Below are 25423 nucleotides of genomic sequence, written 5' to 3' on the forward strand. Positions count from 1 at the left end.
ACTTGTGAAAATGGACTATCTTTATTATATATAAATTCCTGTTCTCTTCTTCTTATCTATACCTCGAGGTATCCATAATTTTTCTATTAAAGTATTTTTCCTGTGATACTATGTATAGCAGGGACAGAATGCTCGTTTGTAATACCTACAAGTACCTTCATTCAAATGCAGGTGTATGCCACCAGACCAGTCTACAAATGAGGCCGTGGAGCTTATGCCTGTCTAATTCTGGGACCTCTGTTTGCAGTTTCAAGCCGACGGCGGCGCCGAAGCTGGGGATGGGCCTCGGTAGCTACTACGGGTCGCGGCCAGCGGTGTTGGGTCCTGGGGTCAAGTCCCCGCGACCGCACGACTTCAAGGTGTTCCATCAGATCCCGAAGTCGTCGCTGCTGCTGAGCCACTACGACCCGTTCTACAGCCCTCTGCTGTCTCGGCTCGACAGCGTCTTCAAGCAGCTGGGCAGTGACTCGGAGCCGTGCCGCGAGCAGCTCGTCTGCGAGATGTACAGCAGCCCAGCGCGCTTCGCGCCCTACTCCAACCTCGTCTCCGCCCAGCTCAGCAGGTACCTGCGTCCGTTTAAACGTTCTCTGGAGCTTATCTCCTTCTCGCACGATCGCGCAACACAACCTCTTTTCTACTATCATATACACTACTGGCCATTAAAATTCCTACACCAATAAGAAATGCAGATGATAAACGGGTATTCATTGGACAAATATATTATACTAGAACTGATATGTGATTACATTTTCACGCAATTCGGGTGCGTAGATCCTGAGAAATCAGTACCCAGAACAACCACCTCTGGCCGTAATAACGGCCTTGCTACGCCTGGGCATTGAGGCAGATAGAGCTTGGATGGCGTGTACAGGTATAGCTGCCCATGCAGCTTCAACACGATACCACAGTTCATCAAGAGTAGTGACTGGCGTATGGTGACGAACCAGTTGCTCGGCCACCATTGACCAGACGTTTTCAGTTGGTGAGAGATCTGGAGAATGTGCTGGCCAGGGCAGCAGTCGAACATTTTCTGTATCCAGAAAGGCCCGTGCAGGACTTGCAACATGCGGTCGTGCATTATCCTGCTGAAATGTAGGGTTTCACAGGGTTCGAATGAAGGGTGGAGCCACGGGACGTAACACATCTGAAATGTAACGTCCACTCTTCAAAGTGCCGTCAATGCGAACAAGAGTAACTAAAGGCACCCCATACCATCACGCCGGGTGATACGCCAGTATGTCGATGACGAACACACGCTTCCAATGTGCGTTCACCGCGATGTCGCCAAACACGCACGCGACCATCATGATGCTGTAAACGGAACCTAAATTCATCCGAAAAAATGACGTTTTGCCATTCGTGCACCCAGGTTCGTCGTTTAGTACACCATCGCAGGCGCTCCTGTCTGTGATGCAGCGTCAAGGGTAACCGCAGCCACGGTCTCCGAGCTGATAGTCCATGCCGCTCCAAACGTCGTCGAACTCTTCGTGCAGATGGTTGTTGTCTTGCAAACGTCCCCATCTGTTGACTCAGGGATCGAGACGTGGCTGCACGATCCGTTACGGCCATGCGGATAAGATGCCTGTCATCTCGACTGCTAGTTATACGAGGCCGTTGGGAACCAGCACGGCGTTCCGTATTACCCTCCTGAACCCAGCGATTCCATATTCTGCTAACAGTCATTGGATCTCGACCAACGCGAGCAGCAATGTCGCGATACGATAAACCGCAATCGCGATAGGCTACAATCCGACCTTTATCAAAGTCGGAGACGTGATGGTACGCATTTCTGCTCCTTACACGAGGCATCACAAAAACGTTTTGTGGCCGTGCGGTTCTAAGCGCTTCAATTTGGAACCGCGTGACCGCTACGGTCGCAGGTTCGAATCCTGCCTCGGGCATGGATGTGTGTGATGCCCTTAGGTCAGTTAGGTTTAAGTAGTTCTAAGTTCTAGGGGACTGATGACCACAGATGTTAAGTCCCATAGTGCTTAGAGCCATTTGAACAAAAACGTTTCACCAGGCAACGCCGATCAACTGCTGTTTGTGTATCAGAAATCGGTTGGAAATATTCCTCATGTCAGCACGTTGTAGGTGTCGCCACCGTCACCAATGTTGTGTGAATGCTCTGAAAAGCTAATCATTTGCATATCACAGCATCTTCTTCCTGTCGGTTAAATTTCGCGTCTGTAACACGTCATCTTCGTGGTGTAGCAATTTAAAGGCCAGTAGTGTATAACATTTATAAAATCTTTCCGGTAACTCCCTACATAATGACGAAAAAAAATTGAAATCATACCTAAATGCACATGTTTAAATGGTTTCTATGGCAACGGAAGAACAAAAGCTCGTAAGTCAAGTAATCAGTCTCCAAAATAGTTTTTCATTTCTTAAAATAAGACGCTTATTCCCGAGTTTGTGACAGTCGGCAGAGTGACACATGTGCGGAGATGGACGTGTTAACACTTCTGCAGGGCCCAAAATGCTTCGGGTAGTGCACATCGGAACAGGCTGTTCCAGGATACACCTTCCTGTCTGAATGAGTTTTCTCCTGCTGAGAAAATTAGAAGGGGCAATCTTTTTTATTTGGTAAGAAACGCTCAGTAACCGAGATTGCATTAACTCTTCTCTATTTTTGACAGTCGGTTTCGACAGATATAACTGTCATCTTCTGGTCTCTAACATCATGCATATTCATGGAATATGTCTCCCATTATGATTTACGACTAAGATGTAATATTCGAGAAAAATTTTGGTTGACATTACGAGAAACGAAAATGCAAACTGTACATTTACATATCTTCAAAAAAAATTTTATTACGAAGCATGTTTATAATGTGTTGCAACATCCTGCATTGTTATAGATTGAAATGTGTGATGTTGAAGTGCACTTCATCCTTGTTTCACCAGTGCCACTATATAATATATTCATTCTACGCTATTATGCACTGCCGTTGTCAATAATTATACCTCAATGCTTTGATATTTTATAATGGATGCTTTATACATACTTTGTAGATAGATGATATCTGCTGAATCTAAGCACCGTAAGCTCGAGTTCGTTATTGTCCATGGTGCCTATAGCAAATCCCTCCCTCCCCTTCCCCGGACGTCAACACTTTAAATTTCAAAAATTATCTTGAGTGTTAATATTGTGTATATATTCTGTAGGTGCTGTTAAGTTGAACCTACACACTCCCCCCTCCCATGTTACCTTCCCTGCCAGGCCTGTACACAATAACGTATAGTTGCCTGCGTTCGTGTCATCTTTGCGCCATATCCCGCCCCCACACTCCTCTCTTCTTCCGTGATTCCTTACAGATGCATCTAACGTCTTGCAGGGTGCGGTTTTATCGTTGCTAACATGCAGGGCCTCCCGGCCAACAATACCACACCATCACTTCATTTTTACTCGCCACAATGACACAGAAATATACTGTAGCAGAGTAAATACTAAAACTTACCCACCATATATGAACTAATCTGGACTTATGAAGGATACAATGAGAATGTAAAAAAATGTTCGCGTACAAATACAGTACAGTTCTGTAAGCGTTAGAATGGTTAAAAACGAGTCAGAAAAGTTTCTAATTCTTAAATTTAAAAGAGAATAATTAACGCTATGATTTTACGATGCCTACGTAAGACCCATCGAGTGGTTGTAAATACGTACACGTCTTATCTTTGCCTCACTGCCATCCATTGGCACCATATGCCTCGCCTAAGGTGGATCTTCGCTGTATGGAATATGTCATTCACATGTGAACAGATGTGCATTTCACTGTTTATTGTAATTTTTAAGACTTAACAATTACCTGTGAGCGGTAGGTATATGGACATGTGCACAAGGTGCTTCCTAACTGGAAATGTTTTACTTCTGACAGACTTTTATATAATGTGCTATATTTTATCCACCATAATGCTAACATGACATGACGTTCTAATTCACGATGAACACGTTTTGTAAAAAACAAATTTTGAAGGTATGTGAATGTACAGTTTCCATTTTCGTTTTTTGTAACGTCAAACAAAACAATATTCTCAAAAGTTGTGTCATAACCGTAAATCATGATAGAAGATATATTCCATGTATATGCATTATCCAGAATGAAATTTTCACTCTGCAGCGGAGTGTGCCCTGATTTGAAACTTGCTGACAGATTAAAACTGTGTGCCGGGAAGTTTCAAATATATGCATTATCTTACTGATCAAAAGACGACAGTTAAATCTGTCGAAATCGGTTGTCAAATATAAAGAATAATTTATGTGAACTTGATCGATCAAAGTTTTTCACCGGCCTGTGTGTCGGTACTTGCAGTGTCCTGTTGGAAGAGCCACTTGAAGCAAACAGTTTGTGCAATTGTTCATATTTCGTACATTTCTTGCTCCGCGCCGTCACCATTATGATGACAACCCTATGTCGCTATGACGTCATTCTACTACGTAGCTGACTTGGGCTCCCTGCTCATTTACGATGTCACAATAGTTTCCGCGTTCACTGCTGCACCATCAGCAATTCTTTCTCACTGCAATTCCATTTGGCTGTTGACCCGTTCTGATCTGCCCGTTGCGTTGCCAGGAAAGGTTTTTCAAATTTTTCTGGCTCCACCAAGGATACTATTCTGCTGTGCAACAGATGATTGCTATTTTGAAACGTTTAAAACAAATGTACCTGGATTGAACCTGTGTCTCTCATGATGGGCTTCTAAATTGGTATCATCCCGTCCTGAGACAGAGATTATTGGTTGCAATTACCTTTTCAATTAACGTCCGTGGAAACCAGTTGCCACCTTATTCGTGCCCATAAGGTTAACGAAGAAATATCTTAACACATAAGAATGTATACATACTAAGATGGTATATATATATATATATATATATATATATATATATATATATATATATATATAGTTAAGGCTCACCGGCCGCTTGACCATCTTCTTCTTCTGTGCGGATGCACAAACAGTGCCCGAACTCTTACGGGAATCGGCAACGCGCCGCGAGTAATGAGTATAATGGGCGGGGGCACTACGAATGTAGTGCTGGACAATACGTTGAGAATGTGGGTTTCGCGGGAGGTGTGCCAGAGATAAATCCCTGTAGTCGCGCTGTCCTCTGTGGCTCCGATGGATAGAGCGTCTGCCATGTAAGCAGAAGATCCCGGGTTCGAGTCCCAGTCGGGGCACACATTTCCATTTGTACCCGTTGACGTTTGTCAACGCCTGTAAGCAGCTAATGGTGTTCATTTCATTGTAACATAACAATGTGTCCAGACATAGCACATATTTCCATGAAATGAAATGTGCGTATGGCTAGGGCAGACCGCCCGCGAGGAGCAAGTCTTTTCCGTTGACGTCCGTTCGGCGATTTTCGGGTCGATGAGGATGAAATGATAAAGACAACACAACAGCCAGTCCCCAGGCGGAGAAAAATCTCCGACCCGGCCAGAAATTCTGCCGCGCGAAGTCGTCACTCACCTATGAAGGCGGACATTGCCCTTGAAACGTTGGTTGCGTATTCAGGAGATACACCTGACCTGAAAATGAAAATCTTCAAGACTTCTACAGCTATTTTGTCGACCAATGACTCGGAACCTTTGCGCTAACAACGTCTCTGAAACATGAAGCTGAAGAATAAAATATTAATATCAGAAGGTCATCCAAATATTCACTCATAATTAAAAAGATATCTTGAAAACGCAGAGTACCACGGCCACCAGGTTTACAAATTAATTTTAAACCTTAATGGAAAAAGAATAAAGACATTAAAAGATTCCACATTGACAGCAGCTTAAAATAGTTTGTGTGGGCTACACACAGAAACTGCAGTGAACAAGAAAACTCCGCAGTCATTTTCGAATTTTGTAACTATTTAAAAACTACAAAATGGTTAAAATTACATCCTTGTAGAACAGTGAAATGTTGTCCTTTCCTCAAAGCCATACAGCTTGTCAAATTGCAGAATTATGTGTGTTTTGACAACAAAATGAACACTGGAATGTAAAATGTGTCACTGAGATGCTGGAAAGGCTGCGAAGTCAGAGATACTGAAATATCTGATCGATATGATCATTCATCCTACGTTTCCGGAAAGTGTCGTCAACGACACTAGCTTTCATTTAAAGTGAATCTCAGTATTTCCCACTTGTCAGAGTTTATGTGGTTAACAGGCCGATATTTCATCTCAAGACCGGTTATCGGCGCAAGTCTGCAGAACCGGCTGTTCGCTCACCCAGCAACGTAACTAGTCCTGTGACCCGCTGGAATTCCCCACCTGTCTCTCCCTCTTTCTATCTCTCCCTCTCTTTCTCACCTTCAATCTAATACGTTAAACATACAGTACAGTACCTGTACGTTGTGTCCGCAGCTCGTGGTCGTGCGGTAGCGTTCTCGCTTCCCACTCCCGGGTTCGATTCCCGGTGGGGTCAGGGATTTTCTCTGCCTCGTGATGACTGGGTGTTATGAGATGTCCTTAGGTTAGTTAGGTTTAAGTAGTTCTAAGTTCTAGGGGACTGATGACCATAGATGTTTAGTCCCATAGTGCTCAGAGCCATTTGAACCTGTACGTTGTATCCTTTTACCGTTCATCTTTCTTTGTGATTCTAGGAGCTCGGAAAATATTAGCTAGTGAATGTCTTGTTTGAAAATACTCGTATCTTCATTTCTTTCCAAACGGGTAGCATTTCATTCGTCTTCATTGTCGGCTTTTTCAGCTATCCAAGTGCACTATTAGGATCTTTCTTTATTTTTCAGGGTAATTTCTATTGATATTCCATTTTCCAAGAGACATTGAGTCTCAGCTTCATCTTCGATAAGAGAAGAAGCTGAAGCAATGAATTGAAATCTGTGCCTCAGTTGGGACTTGAACACAGGTCTCCTACTTACTATGCAAATATGCTAACCGGTACACAACCATAGAATTGTGGCAAAGGTGCTAACTACTATACAATGCTACGGTGGTGTAGTGGTTAGCGCATCTGCCTTGTAAGCATGAGATCTGAGTTCAAGTCCCGACTGTTGCACAAACTTTAATTCATTCCTTCAGCTTATCTCCTTAAATTCCAGTGTTAGATGCAGTTCTTCAGTTTATCTATTAATGACATAGTGATAGTTTTTCAATAAGGCTATACTCGTAACTATATTTTTGACATACTTGTGAGCTTCTTTTTCTGCCACCCAGCTGAAGTTGAAATAGTTCTCCATCACCTCCACTTCTATTTCAACGACCTTTGTTCTCACAGAATTATAATAAATCAATGATTTGTCGTGGAGTTTGACTAATTTCCCAAATTCATCATTTTAAGCATATGCATGAATAAAATTCTATGCCACATTTCATCAAATTTGCAGAAACTGTAGAAATGTGTATCATTCCTGAAAAAAATAATAAAGCAATTATTTAGAGCCTTGTTTCTATTTCTTGTACACAATCTTTATGTAAAGGGGTACAACTGCATTTAATAGTGGTTTCCAATGTGGTGTAGCCAATGTTTTTGTTTCTTATGGTGGATATAGCTGCACAGCTTTGGATATTGAACGTTATTCCATGTCACGGGTTTTCTTTACTCAGCATTCTCAGGTCCATTCTAAGTTAGTTCTCGATTAACACTTGATTAAATGAAGGTGAAACAATTGTAACTCCTTCTTGTCTTCCCTGTTTTACGTCTTTATATCCTCTTTCAGAGCAGTTACTGGCTTTACAGACTCGATCTTAAAACAGATATGAAATAACCCTTCTACAAATTTTGAAACTCGCGATGAAGTTATTTCCTTCGTTTCCGTACCCATGGAGAAGTTCACGTGACCTTATATTTTGCCAGCGTCAATCATAAAATATTTGTTTCATGGCTGCTTGTTTTATTACATTTCTCTATTTGCATTTCTCTATTTACATTTCTCTATTACGTTTACAATCATGTTAGTGGCATACACCCATTGAATTTTTGGGAGTAGTCACCAGAAACGTGGAAATTTAAAGAATGGCATCATTCACATGAGGTTGTTAATTTAAGTGAGTACTTAGAAAGCAATACCATCTAGATTTGAGCGAGTACTCAAATTTTGGTCAGAAAATAACATCTCTGTCTACGGACATTTTCTCAGAATACGATGCCTAGATTAGGAAAGCTGATTAAGAGTGGTAGCACATTCTCAAATTCTCGACTGGGCTTGCTACGGTCGTGTGCATTTTATGAGTGAGAAGAGTTAGTTTGATCGCACACTGTAGTGGTGTTCATACCTGACTGGCTGGGTGTCTGTGCATTTCTTCGACTACTGAGCCACTTGAACAGCACACTGACAAAGGGATTTATAATTTAATTCGTAATACGATAAGGTGTGTAAGTTGCTAATTTTTATTAGCAGTGCGTTACGAGGGGTGTAGTATGCGAGAATCCCCTGTCAACTAAACTGACGATTCCGTTTTTCGTGTCTTTCATAAAAATTTCACTTCGAGATGAATAATATTTTGATTCGTAAACACAATTTTTTAATATGACAACTGTTATGAAATCGAAAAATTTAAACAGCGCTCTCAGTGCTATGACGAGTGAAACCGGAGTTATCTGACACACATGCAGAAAAAAGTGCATTTTAAGTTAATAATTACGTTTCGCCAAACACCCATTAACAAGTGAAAACAAATTTCGAGGAAAATATCTACAGCATTCGTTTTATTATTTTTCATTTCTACTCTTTCTAACCTTCATGCTGTTCTTAAATTGTGTACGACTTCATCGAAGTCATTCTATAGAATATAAAAACGCTGTAAACACATAAAAGGAGCTGTGTTGATCACTGTAACTGCTATTATCTTAAACTGAAACATGTTATCAGTAGAATTAACCGCCAAAAGCACAGGAGGTGGCGATGTACTATTCACAATCAACCAAATGTTTGCTGAGATCTAGCTTTAAATCTCATATTTCGGTGCACCCTCTCATGTAATGAGGAATTGAAACACACATGACCTCTGTCAATATTTGCTTAGGATGAATTAGAAATATGAAGTGTATTATGTAATTAGAAATTAGAGGGAGTTATAATTTCATTTTGGGTAAACAATGTATAATGCATATCCTGAAGCAAACCGATAATACATTATACCGCAGTTTGTATAACAACAGATACTGTATTCTGGAATGATAGTACATTTTTCATTTTTTTATATAGCAGTTATCACGGTTTGCCAGACCCTTACGTATGCTGCAAATAAATAAATAATCTGAGACATCGCTGTGAGTGCTCTGTCTGTCGGGTGGCAGCTATGATTCAGAGAATCCTTTTGGCAGCATTATATCGATACCTGGTCTGCACAGGCGTCGGGTTGATCCACTGCCTTCCTCTGACAACAAAGGAAGGAACTTCATAGACGCACTTTACAGCCAACTACACTAAACAAATTCATGGGTATCAAAGAGCGCAATTCAAGAAGAATTCAAAAAAATAGGGCAAGTGGACTTACTAACAGAGATCTTCCAGACATGACCCCATTCTGCTTCTAGTGAGACGGCTTCAATCTCCGCAAAGCGTTACACTTCTCACGGAAAAAATAAAGTGCAGCATCGTCTCCACTGAGCGCTCAAAAGAAGCAGAACTAACGAAACAAAGATCAACAGCAAGAAAATCCCACGTTTAATTCCAATCCTCTTCTCGTCATCGCGATTCCAATTGCGAGTGTTGGAACTTTCACCGACGACGAAAAAGCTGCCTCTTCGCGTGAGTGTAACGGTAATCAGGGACGGACAGCGAAATTCGCAGCCGGTTGGCACACTTCGGCCGCGAAATACGTCAGCGGCCTGGCTTCTACTGGGTAGCGAGACGAGGTGGAGACGCCCCAGAGGTCACCGTTCGGAAGGTTGGTCGTGTAGGAAACTCTAGTAGCGTCGTTTGTCAGTAGGAAGATGTCATTTACGTCTGATCATATTCTGAAAATACTTGTAGCGAGGAGTGTTTTCATGAATTTGGTAGTGACATATTTATACTCAGCAAATCTATGCCAAGAACACAGCAGAGGATACTTACTATTGAACCACTATTTCTCCAGCCGGCCGGTGTGGCCGAGCGGTTCTAGACGCCACAGTCCGGAACTGCGCGACCGCTACGGTCGCAGGTTCGAATCCTGCCTCGGGCATGGATGTGCGTGATGTCCTTAGGTTAGTTAGGTTTAATTAGTTCTAAGTTCTAGGGGACTGATGACCTCCGAAGTTAAGTCCCATACTGCTCAGAGCCATTTGAACCATTTTTTGAACCCTTTTTCCATTTCTTCATTCACTAGTGGACTGCGGAGGAAACGTCAGCTTAAATTCTTCACGGTGTGATTAATCTTATCTTGCCTTCATGAGTCCTACTTGAACGAGACACAGCAGTCCTCACGTATTGCTGTTTCTTGGAACTTTGTAAGCAGACTTTCGTGGGGTAGCTGGCGTCTTTCTTCAAACACCTGTCTGTTCAGATTTTTCATCGTTCCCGTGACAACTTCTGACCAGTTGTGCTGCCAGTCTTTGTATACGTTCAGTATCCCCTGTTAGTTGTGTTGGATATAGGTCCCTCGAGCTAAGTTGGGCGACATGAGTGTTTTGCACTCAAACTGCTTCAGCATATACATCTTTATATGCATGGTGAGGCAGCTAAAACGAGCCACTCCAAATATCCAGAATGATTAAATACATAAGCGTTTGATTTTCGCCAAGCGGAAAATATGACGAATTTCCTGACTTTCGCGAGTAATTTTTATCGTTTTTGCTCACCGAACTAAGACACCGACTTCGTTTCTTCCTAATGGAACTACATGCCTTACGTATGGTAATTTGAAAGAAGCTCCTAAGAGAACTTCAACGATGTGATGTGTATGTGACTTTATCACACAGTATCAAGATAACAGCGCCAGAAACCACTGTCTCGCCATCATTATATGAGGTTCCACACACGTAGCCCTATTACACCAAAGACATGTAATTTAGTTACGGTTCGTGTGTTAAGGTTTGCGTTTTATGTGCATGCGTCTATGCTCAGCTGTTGTAGCACTCAGATAACTTGCTCGTAAGGTTATCGAGACATTCGCAATGTACAGGACAGTCGAGAAAGTTAATATTGTTTACATGTAATGTCGGCAAACTAGTAGAGCAGCAATACGGTTGTATGCCGAAGAGTGTCCACATCGTGCCAAGCACTCGCGATCTCTCTTTGCAAACATCATTAAAAAGAGTTATAGAAACTGGAAGCATGGGGAATAAAATAAGCCAAGGAAAAAGAAGAGCAGCAGACGAAAGAAATTAAACTGCATTTTAGCAGCAATAACATACAACGCAAATGTCACTAAGAAGCAGCCCCAAAGTACGAGAAATACCAACCAAACGATTGTTCTGCGAACACTATATTCCATAACATTTAGTCCACCTCATACTCCATACTGCATATACATCTTCGCGGCAGTAACTCCAAAAATTTAGTGCAGTTTCCTGAATGTTTCCTAGTAAAAATTCAAAGTGATGCGGCATATCAATGCAAAATTTTGTTTAAGGTAGAAGCATCGTTTAGCATCGTTTACAAACCACGCGCAAGTGAACCTTCGCAAAATACACTAATCCCCAGCTGAAAATCCATGCTGACTCAAGGAAGTGGATAAAAACAACGTGCATATTCTGTGGAAGTCTGGCGAGTGTTTTTAAAAAGTCGCGCCATTGGTCCCTGTTATGTTGCTGTGAATCTAAATACACTGAGGTGTCTCGAGTTGCTACTATATTCTGCTGCCACAGTTATTGGAAGACATCTCACTGAACATAAGATAATCAGTGTGCTACCAACATGACGGATGTTCCTCCCATTCCGTACATGTAAATCCAGACTCTCTGAATAGAACATCTGGAGAGCGTTGTAACTGTCGTTCCGGAAATGCAAGATGATCTGCACACACATCAAACACAACAATTCTGAAGTTTCATAACACTACTATACTTTTATCTAAGGCCAAAATTAAAACAAGATGTCTACTAGGACATACCGACGACTCCCGAAGGCATGAAATGCCTTATAACACCGGTCTGTACTGCATTTAACTCCAGATGAAATTCAAAGTGTAGTATGGTTTCTCCAGAATCACTTTACACTGAGGTGACAAAGGTCAAGTGTTATCTCCTAGTACCGTGTGGGACCTCCTTTTTCTCGGCGTAGTGCAGCAGCTCGACGTGACGTGGACTCAACCAGATTTTAGAAGTCCCCTGCAGTAATGCTGCCTCTATAACCGTCCATAATTGCGAAAGTGTTGCCGGTGTAGTATTTTGTCAGCAACGGACCTCTCGATTATGTCACATAAATGTTCGAAGGGATTCTTATCGGACGAGCTGGGTGGCCAAATAAGTAGCTCGAACTATCCAGAATGTTCTTCAGACAATAGCTAACAATTGTGACCCGGCGACATGGCACATAGTCGTCCATAAAAATTCCACCGTTGTTTGGGAACATGAAGTCCATGAATGGCTTCAAATAGTCTTCAAGTAGCCAAAAATAAACATTTGCAGTCAATAATGGATTCAGTTGAACCAGGGGACCAAGTCCATTCCATGTAAACACAGCGCACACCATTACCGAGTCACCTCCAGCTTGCACAGTGCCTTGTTGAGAACTTAGGTCCATGGCTTCGTGGGGTCACACCACACTCGAACCATACCGTCAGTTCTTACCAACTGAACTCAAGGCTCATCTGACCTGGCCGCCTTTTTCCATTTTCTAAGGTCTAGCCGATATTTTCAGGAGCCCAGGAGAGGCACTGCAAACGATGACGTGCTACTAGCAAAGGCACCCGCGTCCGTCGTCCGTTCCCATAGTCCATTAACGATAAATTTCGTCGCATTGCCCTAACAGATACGTTCATCGTACATCACACATTCATTTCTGTGGTTATTTCACGCAGTTTTGCTAGTCTGCACTGACAACTCTACGCAAACGCCGCTGCCCTCGGTCGTTAAGTGAAGGTCGTCGGCGATTGCGTTGTACGTGGTGAGAGGTAATGCGTGAAATTTGGTATTTTCGGCACACTATTGACAATGTGATTCTCGGAATATTGAATTCTCTAACGATTTCCTAAAGAAAATGTCTTTTGCGCCTGGCTCCAATTACCATTCCGCGTTCAATGACTTATTTCTGGTCGTGTGGCCACAAGCCCATCGGACACTTTTCACATGAATCGTCTGAGTACAAATGACATCTCCGCCAAGGCACTGCTCTTTTGTGCATTGCGTTCGCGATGCTACCGCCACCTGTATACGAACATATCGCTACCCCATGTCACCTCAGTGCACAGCGTGTAGCAATGCCAACATCAACATTTGAGCCCTTGTTATAGGTTGGGTTGCGTTGTTTGGGAGAAGAGACCAAACAGCGAGGACGACGGTTCAATCCCGCGTCCAGCCATCCTGATTTAGGTTTTCCGTAATTTCCCTAAATCGCTCCAGGCAAATGCCGGGATGGTTCCTTTGAAAGGGCACGGCCAACTTCCTTCCCCCTCCTTCCCTATTCCGATGAGACCGATGACCTCGCTGTCTGGTCTCCTCCCCCGAAACAACCCAACCAAAGCAGCGAGGTCATCGGTGTCATCGGATTAACGAAGGACAGGGAAGGAAGTCGGCCGTGCCCTTTCACAGGAACCATCCCGGCATTTACCTGGAGGGATTTAGGAAAATCACGAAAAACCTAAATCAGGATGGCCGGACGCGGGATTGAACCGTCGTCCTCCCGAATACGAGTCCAGTGTGCTAACCACTGTGCCACCTCGCTCGGTGACCTTCGTATGACATCCCTGATAATAAACATATAAACCGTACCTGAGTTAACATATTTAATTAAATTCGGTGCCATGGGGCAAACGTATGGAATCTCTTCTACTGGCGGTGGGACAGTCGTTTGCGGCACTGTTACCTTCTATTACCATACTGATGGATCAAGGGTGATACACTTTATGTCGTTGAAGTTGTCCTAGAAGCTTTACCCAAATGACACAGAAAAAGTGTATAGTTCTAAGAGAAAAAAACGAAGTCGGTATCGTAATTCGGCGACTGTAAACGATAAAAATTAGTTACGAACGTCATGAAATTCGCCATATTGTGCGCTATAAGTTGGCGAGAAATGCACCTCGATATGTTCGTTCAGTCTGGATATATTTGCGGTGACCAGCATACGTTTCATGTCAACTACCACTGCTACTGCCGGCCTTGGTAGCCTAGCGGTTCTAGGCGCTTCAGTCTGGAACCGCGCGACCGCTACGGTCGCAGGTTCGAATCCTGCCTCGGGAATGGACGTGTGTGATGTCCTTAGGTTAGTTAGGTTTAAGTAGTTCTAAGTTCTAGGGGATTGATGACCTCAGATGTTGAGCCCTATAGTGCTCAGAGCCATTTCTTTTTAACCACTGCTACTCGTTTCCTTCCCTGTTTCATTCGCAATTGGAGACATGCAAAAGTAACTGTCTACGTGTTTCCGCACGAGGCCTGATTTGTCTTACCTTTTCCTCACGGTCTTTATGCAAGGTGTATGTTCGTGGCAGCAGCGGGATTTGCAGTCTGTCGCAAACACTCATTCTCTTAACTTCCTAGGCGGTATCTGGCGGAAGGAACCTCTCTTCCCTAAAATGATCCCTATTTGACTTCATGGAGCATTTCTATAATACTCCTGTGTTAATCGAACCGTAACACATCCAGCAGTACGCCTCTGAATTGCTTCGATGTCTTCCTTTAATTCTATCTAGTAGAGACACTAAACACTTGAATAGTTCTCAACAATGGCTTGTAAAAGTATTCTGTACGAGATTTCCTTCATAGGTGAGCTATGTTTACATAGAATTCTCTTCATAAACAGGTGTCGATGATTAGCCTTCCATTTCATGTCTCTCTGCAATGTTACACTTAGGTATTTAAGTGATATGCCTGTGTCAATCATCGGACTACTAGTATTCGTACATTACAGAAATGTTGTTCTTACTTATCTGCATTAACGTGCATATCTCCACATTTATCACACCAAACTGAAAAGCTATCCAAGTCATCGTGTATCCTCCCACAGTCACTGAACGACATTTTCCCGTACCCTGCAGCTTCATCAGCGAACAGTCGCAGACAGACCGCTTAATGTACACAGGGAACACGAGCAGTCCTATCACACTTCACTGAGAATTTCTAACCATAGTCTTGTCTCTGATAAGCACTCGCCGTCCAGGATATCGTACTGGATTCTGTTACTTAAAAAGTCTTCGATCCACTAAGATACCTGAAACTCTATTGAGTATGCTCGTACCTTTGTCCGTAGTCTGCAATGGAACCTGTGTCAAATGCTTTCTCATCGACTGTAGGCTGATTGCATTTTCCGGCACCTTTACAATGAACCGAAGTCTGTCCTCTGTTTTTTACTTTCGAAATACATTTATTTCTGTATTAGAGAGTTTCCAATAATAGTTCAATAAATTTTAGTTCTTGTAGTCGCTGGGTTTGATGAAATACTGAATTACCAAGTATATTAATATGAACGTCGAAAACATTTCAGTACTTTCCTCGACGATTCAGCACTTATGTGTTACTTTGCTCTCCGCTTTATACCCCAAGGTTCGCCACCCTGCTACCTCTGAAATGAAAAGCATTTATGTTTTCCTGTCAGCGTATAGTAACAAATATGACGAAAAAACTGGTTTTTGTGTACTGGTACTCTGTATAGAACAAGTGCAAGTGTCTTTCATTGGCATCCATACAACAGAAAGTTGTATGGATGGAATGGAATGTTTGGGTCAAATAATTACGGCAGTTTTCTGGAGAACCCTCTAAGCGACATGTTTTAAGTACAGCCTGTGATGCTATATGTATGTGAGAGGTGGAGTAACCGCAAAAACTGTTCTTCAGTGTCCTCGTCTTATACTGGGCAAATCGATCGAGTTGTCCCATTGGTTAGCAATTCAGGAAAAGTGGAGTTCCAAATCGCGTCAGCCAAACCAGATTTCGATTTTCTGTCGTTAACTAAATCACCCAGGGCGAATATTACGATGGTACCTTTGAAATTGGCACATCCGATTTCCTTCGCTCTTCGTTCGATTCGAGATTGTACTTCGACTTTGATGACTTCTTCATTTAGGGCGTTAAATTATGAACTCCCTCCTTCTCTTTGTACACCATCGAAAATTTTTCTTTAAAATTTTCCCTCAAAAAGAACGATATTAGGAAAGTCATTCTTTGCGGTTATTCCACCTCTCACATACATATAGCATCACAGGCTGGGTAACTGTCCGCAGTATTTTAGCCATTTTGGTTTGATTTAACTGTACCATTACTAGTTTCTGGCCTGAGCCCATCCTAAGATGGTAGCGTTGACCTCTTTGAAAGTTCCACATTTGTGTCCTAAAGTAACAAAACTTTTCTGATTACATAGTTTACAAAAGGTGTAAAATTTAGTCGTAAAATATGATCATAAAATACAAAAAATTTTTTGGGATTATTGGTTTTACAAGAGTGTATGCTCTATACATTGTACTTTCTTCATAAAAACCCTTCCATTATATATTGTCAGAGGTTTGATAGTCTTTTACAATCCATATTTCTTTCTTATCAATGAACTGACATAATTACTAAATGTCAGATACATTTGTTTACATCGGCTGCTTGTTTGAAGTGCCGAAGAACGTGACATGTGTACAGATATGGCTCACTTCTGGAGTTACTGCAAAGATACTTCTTCATAGTAAAAATGCTTTGATACAGTTAGACATTTAATTATTTAGACTTGAAAGATTCTGGTAATGGCCAATGAAGAATTTTCTCTCTGCCACTCAATTATTGTTTCCATCATTTCAAATTATAGGAGTTGTGTGACATTTTGGAGGTACATTTGCTTTTTCAATTCATCAGTTAGTCTGCAATCAGCTTTATTGTGAATGTGGTTGTGTATTTCTAATTCCTCTAACAAATTCATCTTTACTACTTTTCGGCAAAATGTAATACCTCTAATCTGTCTCTGAGCTTCCGTGTTGGGATGAGTGAGTAGGAGTTTCAACGAACGATACCGCGAACACATGGATGCTTCGAATGATGCCGTGAACACTTGGATGTTCTTAGGCTGAACAACATAAATAAGTCAGCACCACTAACAAGATATCGCACCACGCTCTTTGCTGCTACTCAGATTTGTAAGTATTTTTATGAAGTTATCAGAGGAAAATCAAACACCTTTATGATGAGGCTCCTATATAAGTAGCCTCTCGGTTTAGGATTATGGGATGGTATTGATTTTGATTTGGTATCTGACGACTCCAAGTCTTTAGGGTCGGAACGCCGCTTCAGTTGAGCATTGGGTGATCAACTACATGGCCACTGAATTTTGGAAATAAACATTATTAACTCACTTGAAGTTATTTCCCGAAATGACAAAAATTCTGTATCAACTGCGTCGCCGAAAGCTGAATTTAGTATCATTTGGTCACTCGATGATCATAATTCGAAGTTTTGGATAGGCTGCAAAAAGTTATATCCGAATATGGTAAAGGAGATTTATTACTTGGATGAAAACGGAGTCATTTAAAACACAAAACGCAGGACGTTTCCTAGAAAACAAAGCGAACTTACGCAAAAGAATGAAAGTCCATGTGCTAGTCAGGAGCAGCAAAGATAATAAAACATCAAACAAAGACATTACACTTGCACACAGGCATGCCAAAATAATCAGCACAACAAGTTCTACTACGGAACACAAAGTAACTCAGAATAATTTTAATATGTAAAACACGGAAAAAAACTAATACGTATTTTGAAATGAGAACCTTGAAGCTACGGATTTGCTTCCGTCGTAGTTATCTTAGAAAAGTCTAAGGAAAAAATAACAGATACACATGGGGCTTAAAAGAGAATTTGTGCACACAATAATCAGGGAGAGGCTCAAATGACATTCAAAAAATTCTCTGTCGAAGTTTGCCCGGCCAAGCACAGTGTATACGAATAGCTAGATACTCTGTACACATCAGGTAATTCACCCACCAATGGCATAGGACTACATGTGGCAGTCTTTCCGAGGCCAAGACGCTGGGAACGTTCGTCTGCTCTTTGTGTTCGAACTGTTCGTGAGCGGCAACGGAGCGCATCAATGCGTCGCGCATAGGTATAAGGCGACAGCGTTCCGGTCTACATCTGCTGCTAGGCGACGACCTACGTGGAACGGCGACACAGCGGCACTGCAGCTACTGCAGTCGAACGAGAATGCCGACGGACTACAGGGAAAGACGTAGCCCTCTAACGGCGTTCATAGATCAGTTTAGAGCGAAAGTACGTTACCAGATATCTAAAGACAGAAAATCCATGTATAATGAGGTGACAACAGTCACGGAATAGCAGTATGCATGTATACATAAGGCGGTAGTATGGCATGCAAAAGGTATAAAATGGCAGTGTCTTGTTGGGAGTTGTCATTTGCACTCAATGTGATTCAGGTGAAAAGGTGTCCCGACGACGGGACTGAAGACTTTGAATGCGGAACGGTAGTTGGAACTGGGCGCATGGGACATTCCGTTTCGGAAATCGTCAGGGAATTCAATAATCCGAGATAACCAATGTCAAGAGTGTGACCAGAATGTCAAATTTGAGGCATTGTCTCTCACCACGGACAATGCGTGGGCCGACGGCCTTCGCTTAACTTTTGCGTAAAATTGTTAGTGCTAACAGACAAGTAACACTGCGCGAAATAATCGCTGAAATCAACGTAGGAAGTGCGATGAACATATCCGTTAAGACAGTGCCGCGAAATTTGGCGTTAATGGGTTACGGCAGCAGACGACCGATGCGAGTGCCTTTGCTAACAGCACGGCATCCTCTTTAGCGCCTATCCCGGGTGCGTGACAACAGGTGGGACAAAAGCTGTCTCAAAAATCATGGCCTGGTAACCTGAGTCCCGATTTTAGTTGGTAAGAGCTGTTGGTAGAGTTCGAGTTTGGCGCAGACCCCATGACGCCGTAGACCCTATTTGTCAACGAGGTACTGTGTAAGCTGGAGGTGTTTACATCGAATGGACTGGGTCCTCTCCTCCAATTGAACAGATCATGGACTGGAAATGGTTATGTTCGGATACTTGGAGACCATTTTCAAATATTCCTGGATTTCATGTTTCCTGAAAACGGTAGTTTTTTATGGATGGCAGTGTGCCATTTCACTGGGTCACAATTGGTTTGAAGACCGTTCTGCACATTAGGACTGAATGATTTGGCCACCAGATCGCCCGAAGTGGGACATAATCGAGAGGTCAGATAGTGCACAAAATTCCGTACCGGCAACACTTTTGCAGCTATGGACGGCTTTAGAGGCAGCTTGTCTCAATATTTGTATGGAGTGCCTGACAAGTCCAGTTGCTGCACTACGCGGGGAAAAGGCGATCCGACACGTTGTTAGAAGGTGTCCCATGACCTCTTCACCTAAACGTATTATCTGAAGGAGGTTTCGATTCGGATAATTATTTCATGTGCCAGATCGTCGATGTCAGTAATGGCTCTAAGCACTACGGGACTTAACAACTGAGGTCATCAGTTCCCTAGACTTAGAACTACTTAAACCTAACTAACCTAAGGACATCACACACATCCATGCCCGAGGCAGGATTCGAACCTGCGACCGTAGCAGTAGCGTGGTTTCGGACTGAAGCGCCTAGAATCGCTCGGCCACAGGGGCCGGTGATGTCAGTAACTAGCCCACACTACTCACTGTTAAGGCTGCTTGATAACGGTTCCAAATATTCAACCGATGCTGCAGATTAGGTCACACTAGCATCTTGTACGTAGTTTCCGTAAAAGAAACACTACGCTTTCTCATAAACTACTCAACGAATGTTTTCCATTCATCTCCGTTATTGCTGATCTATGTACGTGAAGAATAAGTGGCATAAGGGTTCGGAGTCCACCTTAAGTTGTAGGTCCCTGTAAGTGACTTTGCAAAGTCAGTTTGAAGTCATTTAGAGGCCTATGGAAGTCCGGGGTATCCCCTGTCCAATACAACAATGACTAGGAGACACCGCCGTCTTCAAATTAACCATATGGTTGAAGAAAGCTTTAATTTACTACTGATTACAAGTGTTAGTTTTATGATATATTTTTAGATATTCAAATGATTTGGCAGGCCCAACAAGATTATCATTGATCTTGTAATCACAAACAGACGTGTTCGCTCTCCCTTCGTTATGGGCATTGCATTGCATTTATACATTATGTGAAGACGGGTACTATTTATCACACCAAGAGGAAAACCTTCTAAGTCGTTCTCAATTTCCTAACATTCACCCAATATCGATATTTTCGTGTTCACAACAGCATCTTCAGCGAACAATTCAGAGATTGCTGCTGACCATGCCTGGGAAATCTTTTACGTGTGTTGAGAACATCGAAGGACCTTCTTGGGGCTCTATTTTCAATCCTATATAACATTTATAGTTCAGTGTAACGGACTGGCTTTTATCACATAAATTCTTGGAATCAGTGACAGAAGCTTGACGATGTTCCACGTGAACGTATCTTCGTCATCATTTGAAAATGTGGTACTCTGCCGAATGCGTTTAAGAAAACTAGGAAGATACAACCTACCTTTTCACAGGTGTATGCTATCAAGTATAAAATGTGATAAAAGCGGCCTTCGTTTTACATGAATATGTATCCGTGAATATCTCCTGTACCTTTGAGGGCATCTTCTTTCCGTACAGTAATGTCACAATGTTCGAACTTACAATACGTTACAGAATCCTCTTTTCCAGACAAAATGGAGATATTTGCCGTTTAAGTATGAGCTAAGAAAGTGGATAATTCACAGTATATTCAGTGTGATACGTAATAGGAATCCCATGTCGCGTGGCACCATGTTCGCTGTGGAAAGTTTCGATTGTTTCTCATTGTTCTGAGTGTTTCAGTGTCATCTATTCGTGAGTTCGTGATCTGTTCAGGCGTTGGTTCAGTAGTGTGATCCTCATACGTGGATCAGTTTCTCGCTGAAAGATTTAGGAGTTCGATTTTCTGACAGTTGCGACAGTTTCTGTACTACGATGTTGCACGATGGACTGGAGAGAAGGGTTTGGAAACACAGAAAGTAGTGCCAGAGTGTTATACATTGCCCTGCCTCCCACTTCACCTTTTGCCTCTCACAAGAATAACTGGGCGTGGAAATCTGATATCTTGGACTTCTATTATGAGATTTGCCCAGACATTTATCCAAACGACAGCTGCTAAAATGAAATGATTAGAGTTTTATACCCTGTAGACCTAGAGATCATTGGAGAATTATCTCAGCTTGAACACCGATAATATCGGGCATATCCGTCTCAAAGGGATGCTCTCGGAAGCTACCTTAAGTTATTTGGCAAATGTGTGGGAAAAAAATTATACGGTCAGAAGTGAATTAAAACCTTGATTTTTCCGATGGATGGTACCTGCGAAAGGTGGAGCCCCGCCTACTATCCATTTTAATCCGTCACGTACGTAAGGAACTACCGAGATTACGTCCTTAATTTCCAGGCATCATCGCTCCTTGGTTTTACAATAAGTTAGTTGGACGTACTTGCCACAAGCGTAACGCACGTAGGATCTGATCCTTAATCTTATCTAACTGCACGCTAAACGAGAACGTAAGGAAAGCACGAACAATTAACTCTAGAGATCCATTTTCTGAAGAGTGCTACCGCTTTGTTACGACGAGAACTGAACTTAGCGAAACAAACGAACATAACCGAGAGTTCAGTGAGACGGGAGATGTTGCAGGCTGCAAGCGCTTCATGCACCATCTCCAGTGACGGTATTCAACCTTTAACTTCAACCAATTTTTTCATACTATCCAAAAGCAAACTCAGTGGATCGCTGCAACATACATTATTACGGAGAAGATCACTTCCTCATTTGATAAAAAATTATTTTTACTAATTCAGATGACAAAGTAGAAGGATCCCATTCAGCTCCCGAGATATGTGCAATGGTCATTGTGTTGTCTGCCTGTCATGTGATGACGGATCCCGTGGACACGAATTTTCGAAAATGTCTTTCCCACTTCTAGCCTAATTGTAAGATATTCGTTTGCCATGAGATACCTACTATATTATCTGTCTCCATTCGGGTGGTTCTCCATCCCCTGAAACCGTAGTTTTTAATTACAGCATCTTCTAATCCTCTACGCCCTACGTTAAGAAATGGCTCTGAGCACTATGGGACTTAACATCTGAGGTCATCAGTCCCCTAGAACTTAGAACTATTCAAAAACCTAACTAACCTAAAGACATCAGACACATCCATGCCCGAGGCAGGATTCGAACCTGCGACCGTAGCAGTAGCGCGGTTCCGGACTGCAGCGCCTAGAACCGCACGGCCACACTGGCCGGCCCTACGTTAAGATGATTACGCTTGTACTACACGTTCGTCAAACCATGCATTATCAAACATTTGGTGAATGATTACCTAAGAATCTACACAGGGTATTTGTGGAACTATTTTCACTGTGCAAGCTGCGTAATGCACGATTGATTTCCAGTCACGCAAGCTTGTCGAAACGTAACAACAAGCACGTGCGTGAGAGTGTGTATGAGGTGCATGCGGCTTGTACAAGGGTATGCTACTTTCGAAGAAAACTTCTTGGCATCATGTCGAGCTGCCAGAATTACATCAGTCGGGAAGTATCCGAACGTATGAATATCAACCCTGGCTGTGGAATAATAATGTTAAAAATTATGGAATAATAATTCTACGTCCTATCATAAGCAGGCAGACAGTGTGGACATAAAAAAATTTATAATATTATTGCAGACAAATACGATATTATTTAAACTGTTATTTCCTTGATAAGCGCGTTTTAGATCTTCATAGCCTCTTTCAGTGGCGAGAAACTGCAATTTTGTTCTCACTCCTTCGTGTAAAGTAAAGGTTTTTCTCATTACTTAATTCTGTTTTCAATTAGAGAACGTACGAGAGGCAAAAGATTCAGATATCTTTCTTTATTCATACTGAGATAATAGTGTGTGCATCTTCAACTCACTGTGTAAGTTAACATGCGAGTAAGTTTCTCGTTTTCTTATCATTCTTTACCACAAGTATCAAGTTACTTCTTTCGTTTTATTTTTTGTTTTTTACTTCCAAGCAGTGTGCGATTTGTGCTTTTACCAGTGGGGGGGGGGGGGGGGGGATGTCTTAGGGGGTAATTGGAATTATATATGTTACTAGCTTGGACCGTGGCGTTACGCATGGTTAAACAGCTATTTGTAAATAGATGTTAATGCCGAAACTCTCTATTCACGCATATGCACTATCAGAAAAGCCATCCCTTGTTATATCTTTAAAAGTACATTATAGGTAAAGCTTATTTACAGAATCATCTACATACAGGTATACGAGGGGAATACAAAAAGTAGAGGCACATTTGTGAAAAGCTGTACTTATTCTGATGATAGAAAACTGAAACATATTAATAGTATTGATAGTAAGACTTATTAAAAACTTTCAGTGTTCGGCTCCACAAATTTAAATTATATGTAAAGTTTTACTCCAGTGCGCGGGAAATAAACATCCCAGGTTGGGACAGATAAACTAAAACCAGAGGAGGGGATGGTCTGAGGCAGAGGGGGGAAATCCCCCCCATCCCCCCCCCCCCCCTGCAAATCGCACACTGCTTCCAAGATATCGGTGTAGCCAAGTAAAGCTGCCACAGTATTGTCAACGTACAAAGATGTCTGCTATCTACACATCGTAGCCATTAAAAACTAGTAACAAGAGAAAACTAGTTACAAGAGAAGAAATTTAAGAAAACTCCCAGCTCTTTCTGAGAAACTTCTCTTACTTACCAAATTTCCCTCATATTGCAGGTAATCACGCGATCGCAACATTTATACAGTGGCATTATCTCGTGTGTAACGAGTCAGTAGCGTGAATCGAGAAAAATTCTAAGCTGACATATAAACCATGACAGAGTCTTTGTGGGTAACATGGCTATGTGATAAGGACATTGAAAAACCTGTTTCAGCCATTCAGTTACCGGTTCTCAGCGAAAATAGAAATAATCTACATTTACATGCATGCCTTTCCGACAAGGATCGCAAACTGAAGATTAGTTTAATAATTACTATGCCCACATAGAAATGCAATAATTATTAGTCTAATTATTACTCTCCGTGCATAACCCATCTGTGGAACTGGAAAAACACTTAGAAATGATTTTCAGAGTACAATGACAGATGAACGTGTGTGACCATGGAAGACATTGAGACAATAATGTGTAATACTAGTATCGTGTTTATTTATTTAATTACACTAGCGTGCTATGGTTCTGTTTTGTAACTTCTGGTGACTGGTTCTTATGTATCTTGTTGAGCTGAACCCGAAGATGTCCTTAACTCTGTTCCATCACTCCATAATGTTTTGAAAATAAAAATCTGCAAAGTGTAGTGCCTGTCGAAAATATCAAAAGTATGAGATTTAATGACAGAGTGAAACAGGTTTGTTTCGCATAAAAAGTACTATTTTCCGGCTTGTAATAGACAATAATGTAATAGAGCATAGAAAATAAAAATTCACTGTTTTAGTCGTGTCGACTTATTGGGCTGCCCATGCTCTGTTTCAGGCTTTTCCGTGCATGTGCTCTTCTAGGATCATCTCGGTGCAACATCCAGCAAAAGTCCGCCATCATTGTAGTATGCCATCTTGTTTTTCCATTTCTTTGGTTTCTTAATGGAGTCTCTCGTCCACCTATTCACTAATAGCGCCCAGATTCTCAGGAAAGTCGTCCAAATGTGAATGTAGAAAATGAACCTTCAAACTCATGGGACAGCCTGAATTTTGATGCTTATGCTACATAGCCTCAACGACAGACTTGTAATTCGGATGCTTCTCGTTGCCCAGAAACTTGGTCACTGAGTCTTTAAGCGAGACCCAGACTTCTTCTTCAGAAACTTCCGTTTCTTTTTCATAATTTACATCTTTCCTAAGTTTTCTGATGTCTGAAATCGTAAAGATACCGTTGAAAAAATTTTTGAAGGTAATTTATGAATCCGTGCACGATCTTGGTTGAACTTTAACTGATACCCCCTTTTAATTTTGCTGTTGATAAGGCTGAAAATTTGTTACAAATCTACTAGAATCATTTACCGTTTTTTGGTAAGGCTTTCACAAATTGCTTCATGAACTCTAATTTAGTATGTAGAGGTGGAAGGAGAACTTTCGTCGACTCGGTTTTCGGAGCACATTTTTTACCACAGGTTCCAATGAGGCTCGTTGTGGTCAGTCTTTCTGTTTCTAATGACTTTTCCTGTCTCTACTCACGTAGAAAAACAAGGAAACTTCATGTACTCGCCTTGCTGTCTATGAGTCATCGATACTGATTTCAGATCACCACACATGACCCGCTTATGATCGTCGTACTTAATTTTCTGGAGAACAAAATGTAAATTGTCGTACCGTTCC

At 41.9% G+C, this 25423-nt stretch overlaps 1 protein-coding gene across 1 annotated transcript in view; it reads left to right on the top strand.

Annotated features, from left to right (window-relative positions):
* Positions 1–25423, top strand: part of LOC126253001 (uncharacterized) — a 144701-nt gene that overhangs the window by 96686 nt on the left and 22592 nt on the right. The window contains exon 3 of the mRNA XM_049954037.1: positions 248–562. Coding sequence (XP_049809994.1) covers positions 248–562 — 315 coding nt within the window. The remainder of the gene's footprint in view (positions 1–247; positions 563–25423) is intronic.

The sequence above is a fragment of the Schistocerca nitens genome, chromosome 4 (assembly GCF_023898315.1).
Source record: "Schistocerca nitens isolate TAMUIC-IGC-003100 chromosome 4, iqSchNite1.1, whole genome shotgun sequence".
NCBI classification, from domain to species: domain Eukaryota; kingdom Metazoa; phylum Arthropoda; class Insecta; order Orthoptera; family Acrididae; genus Schistocerca; species Schistocerca nitens.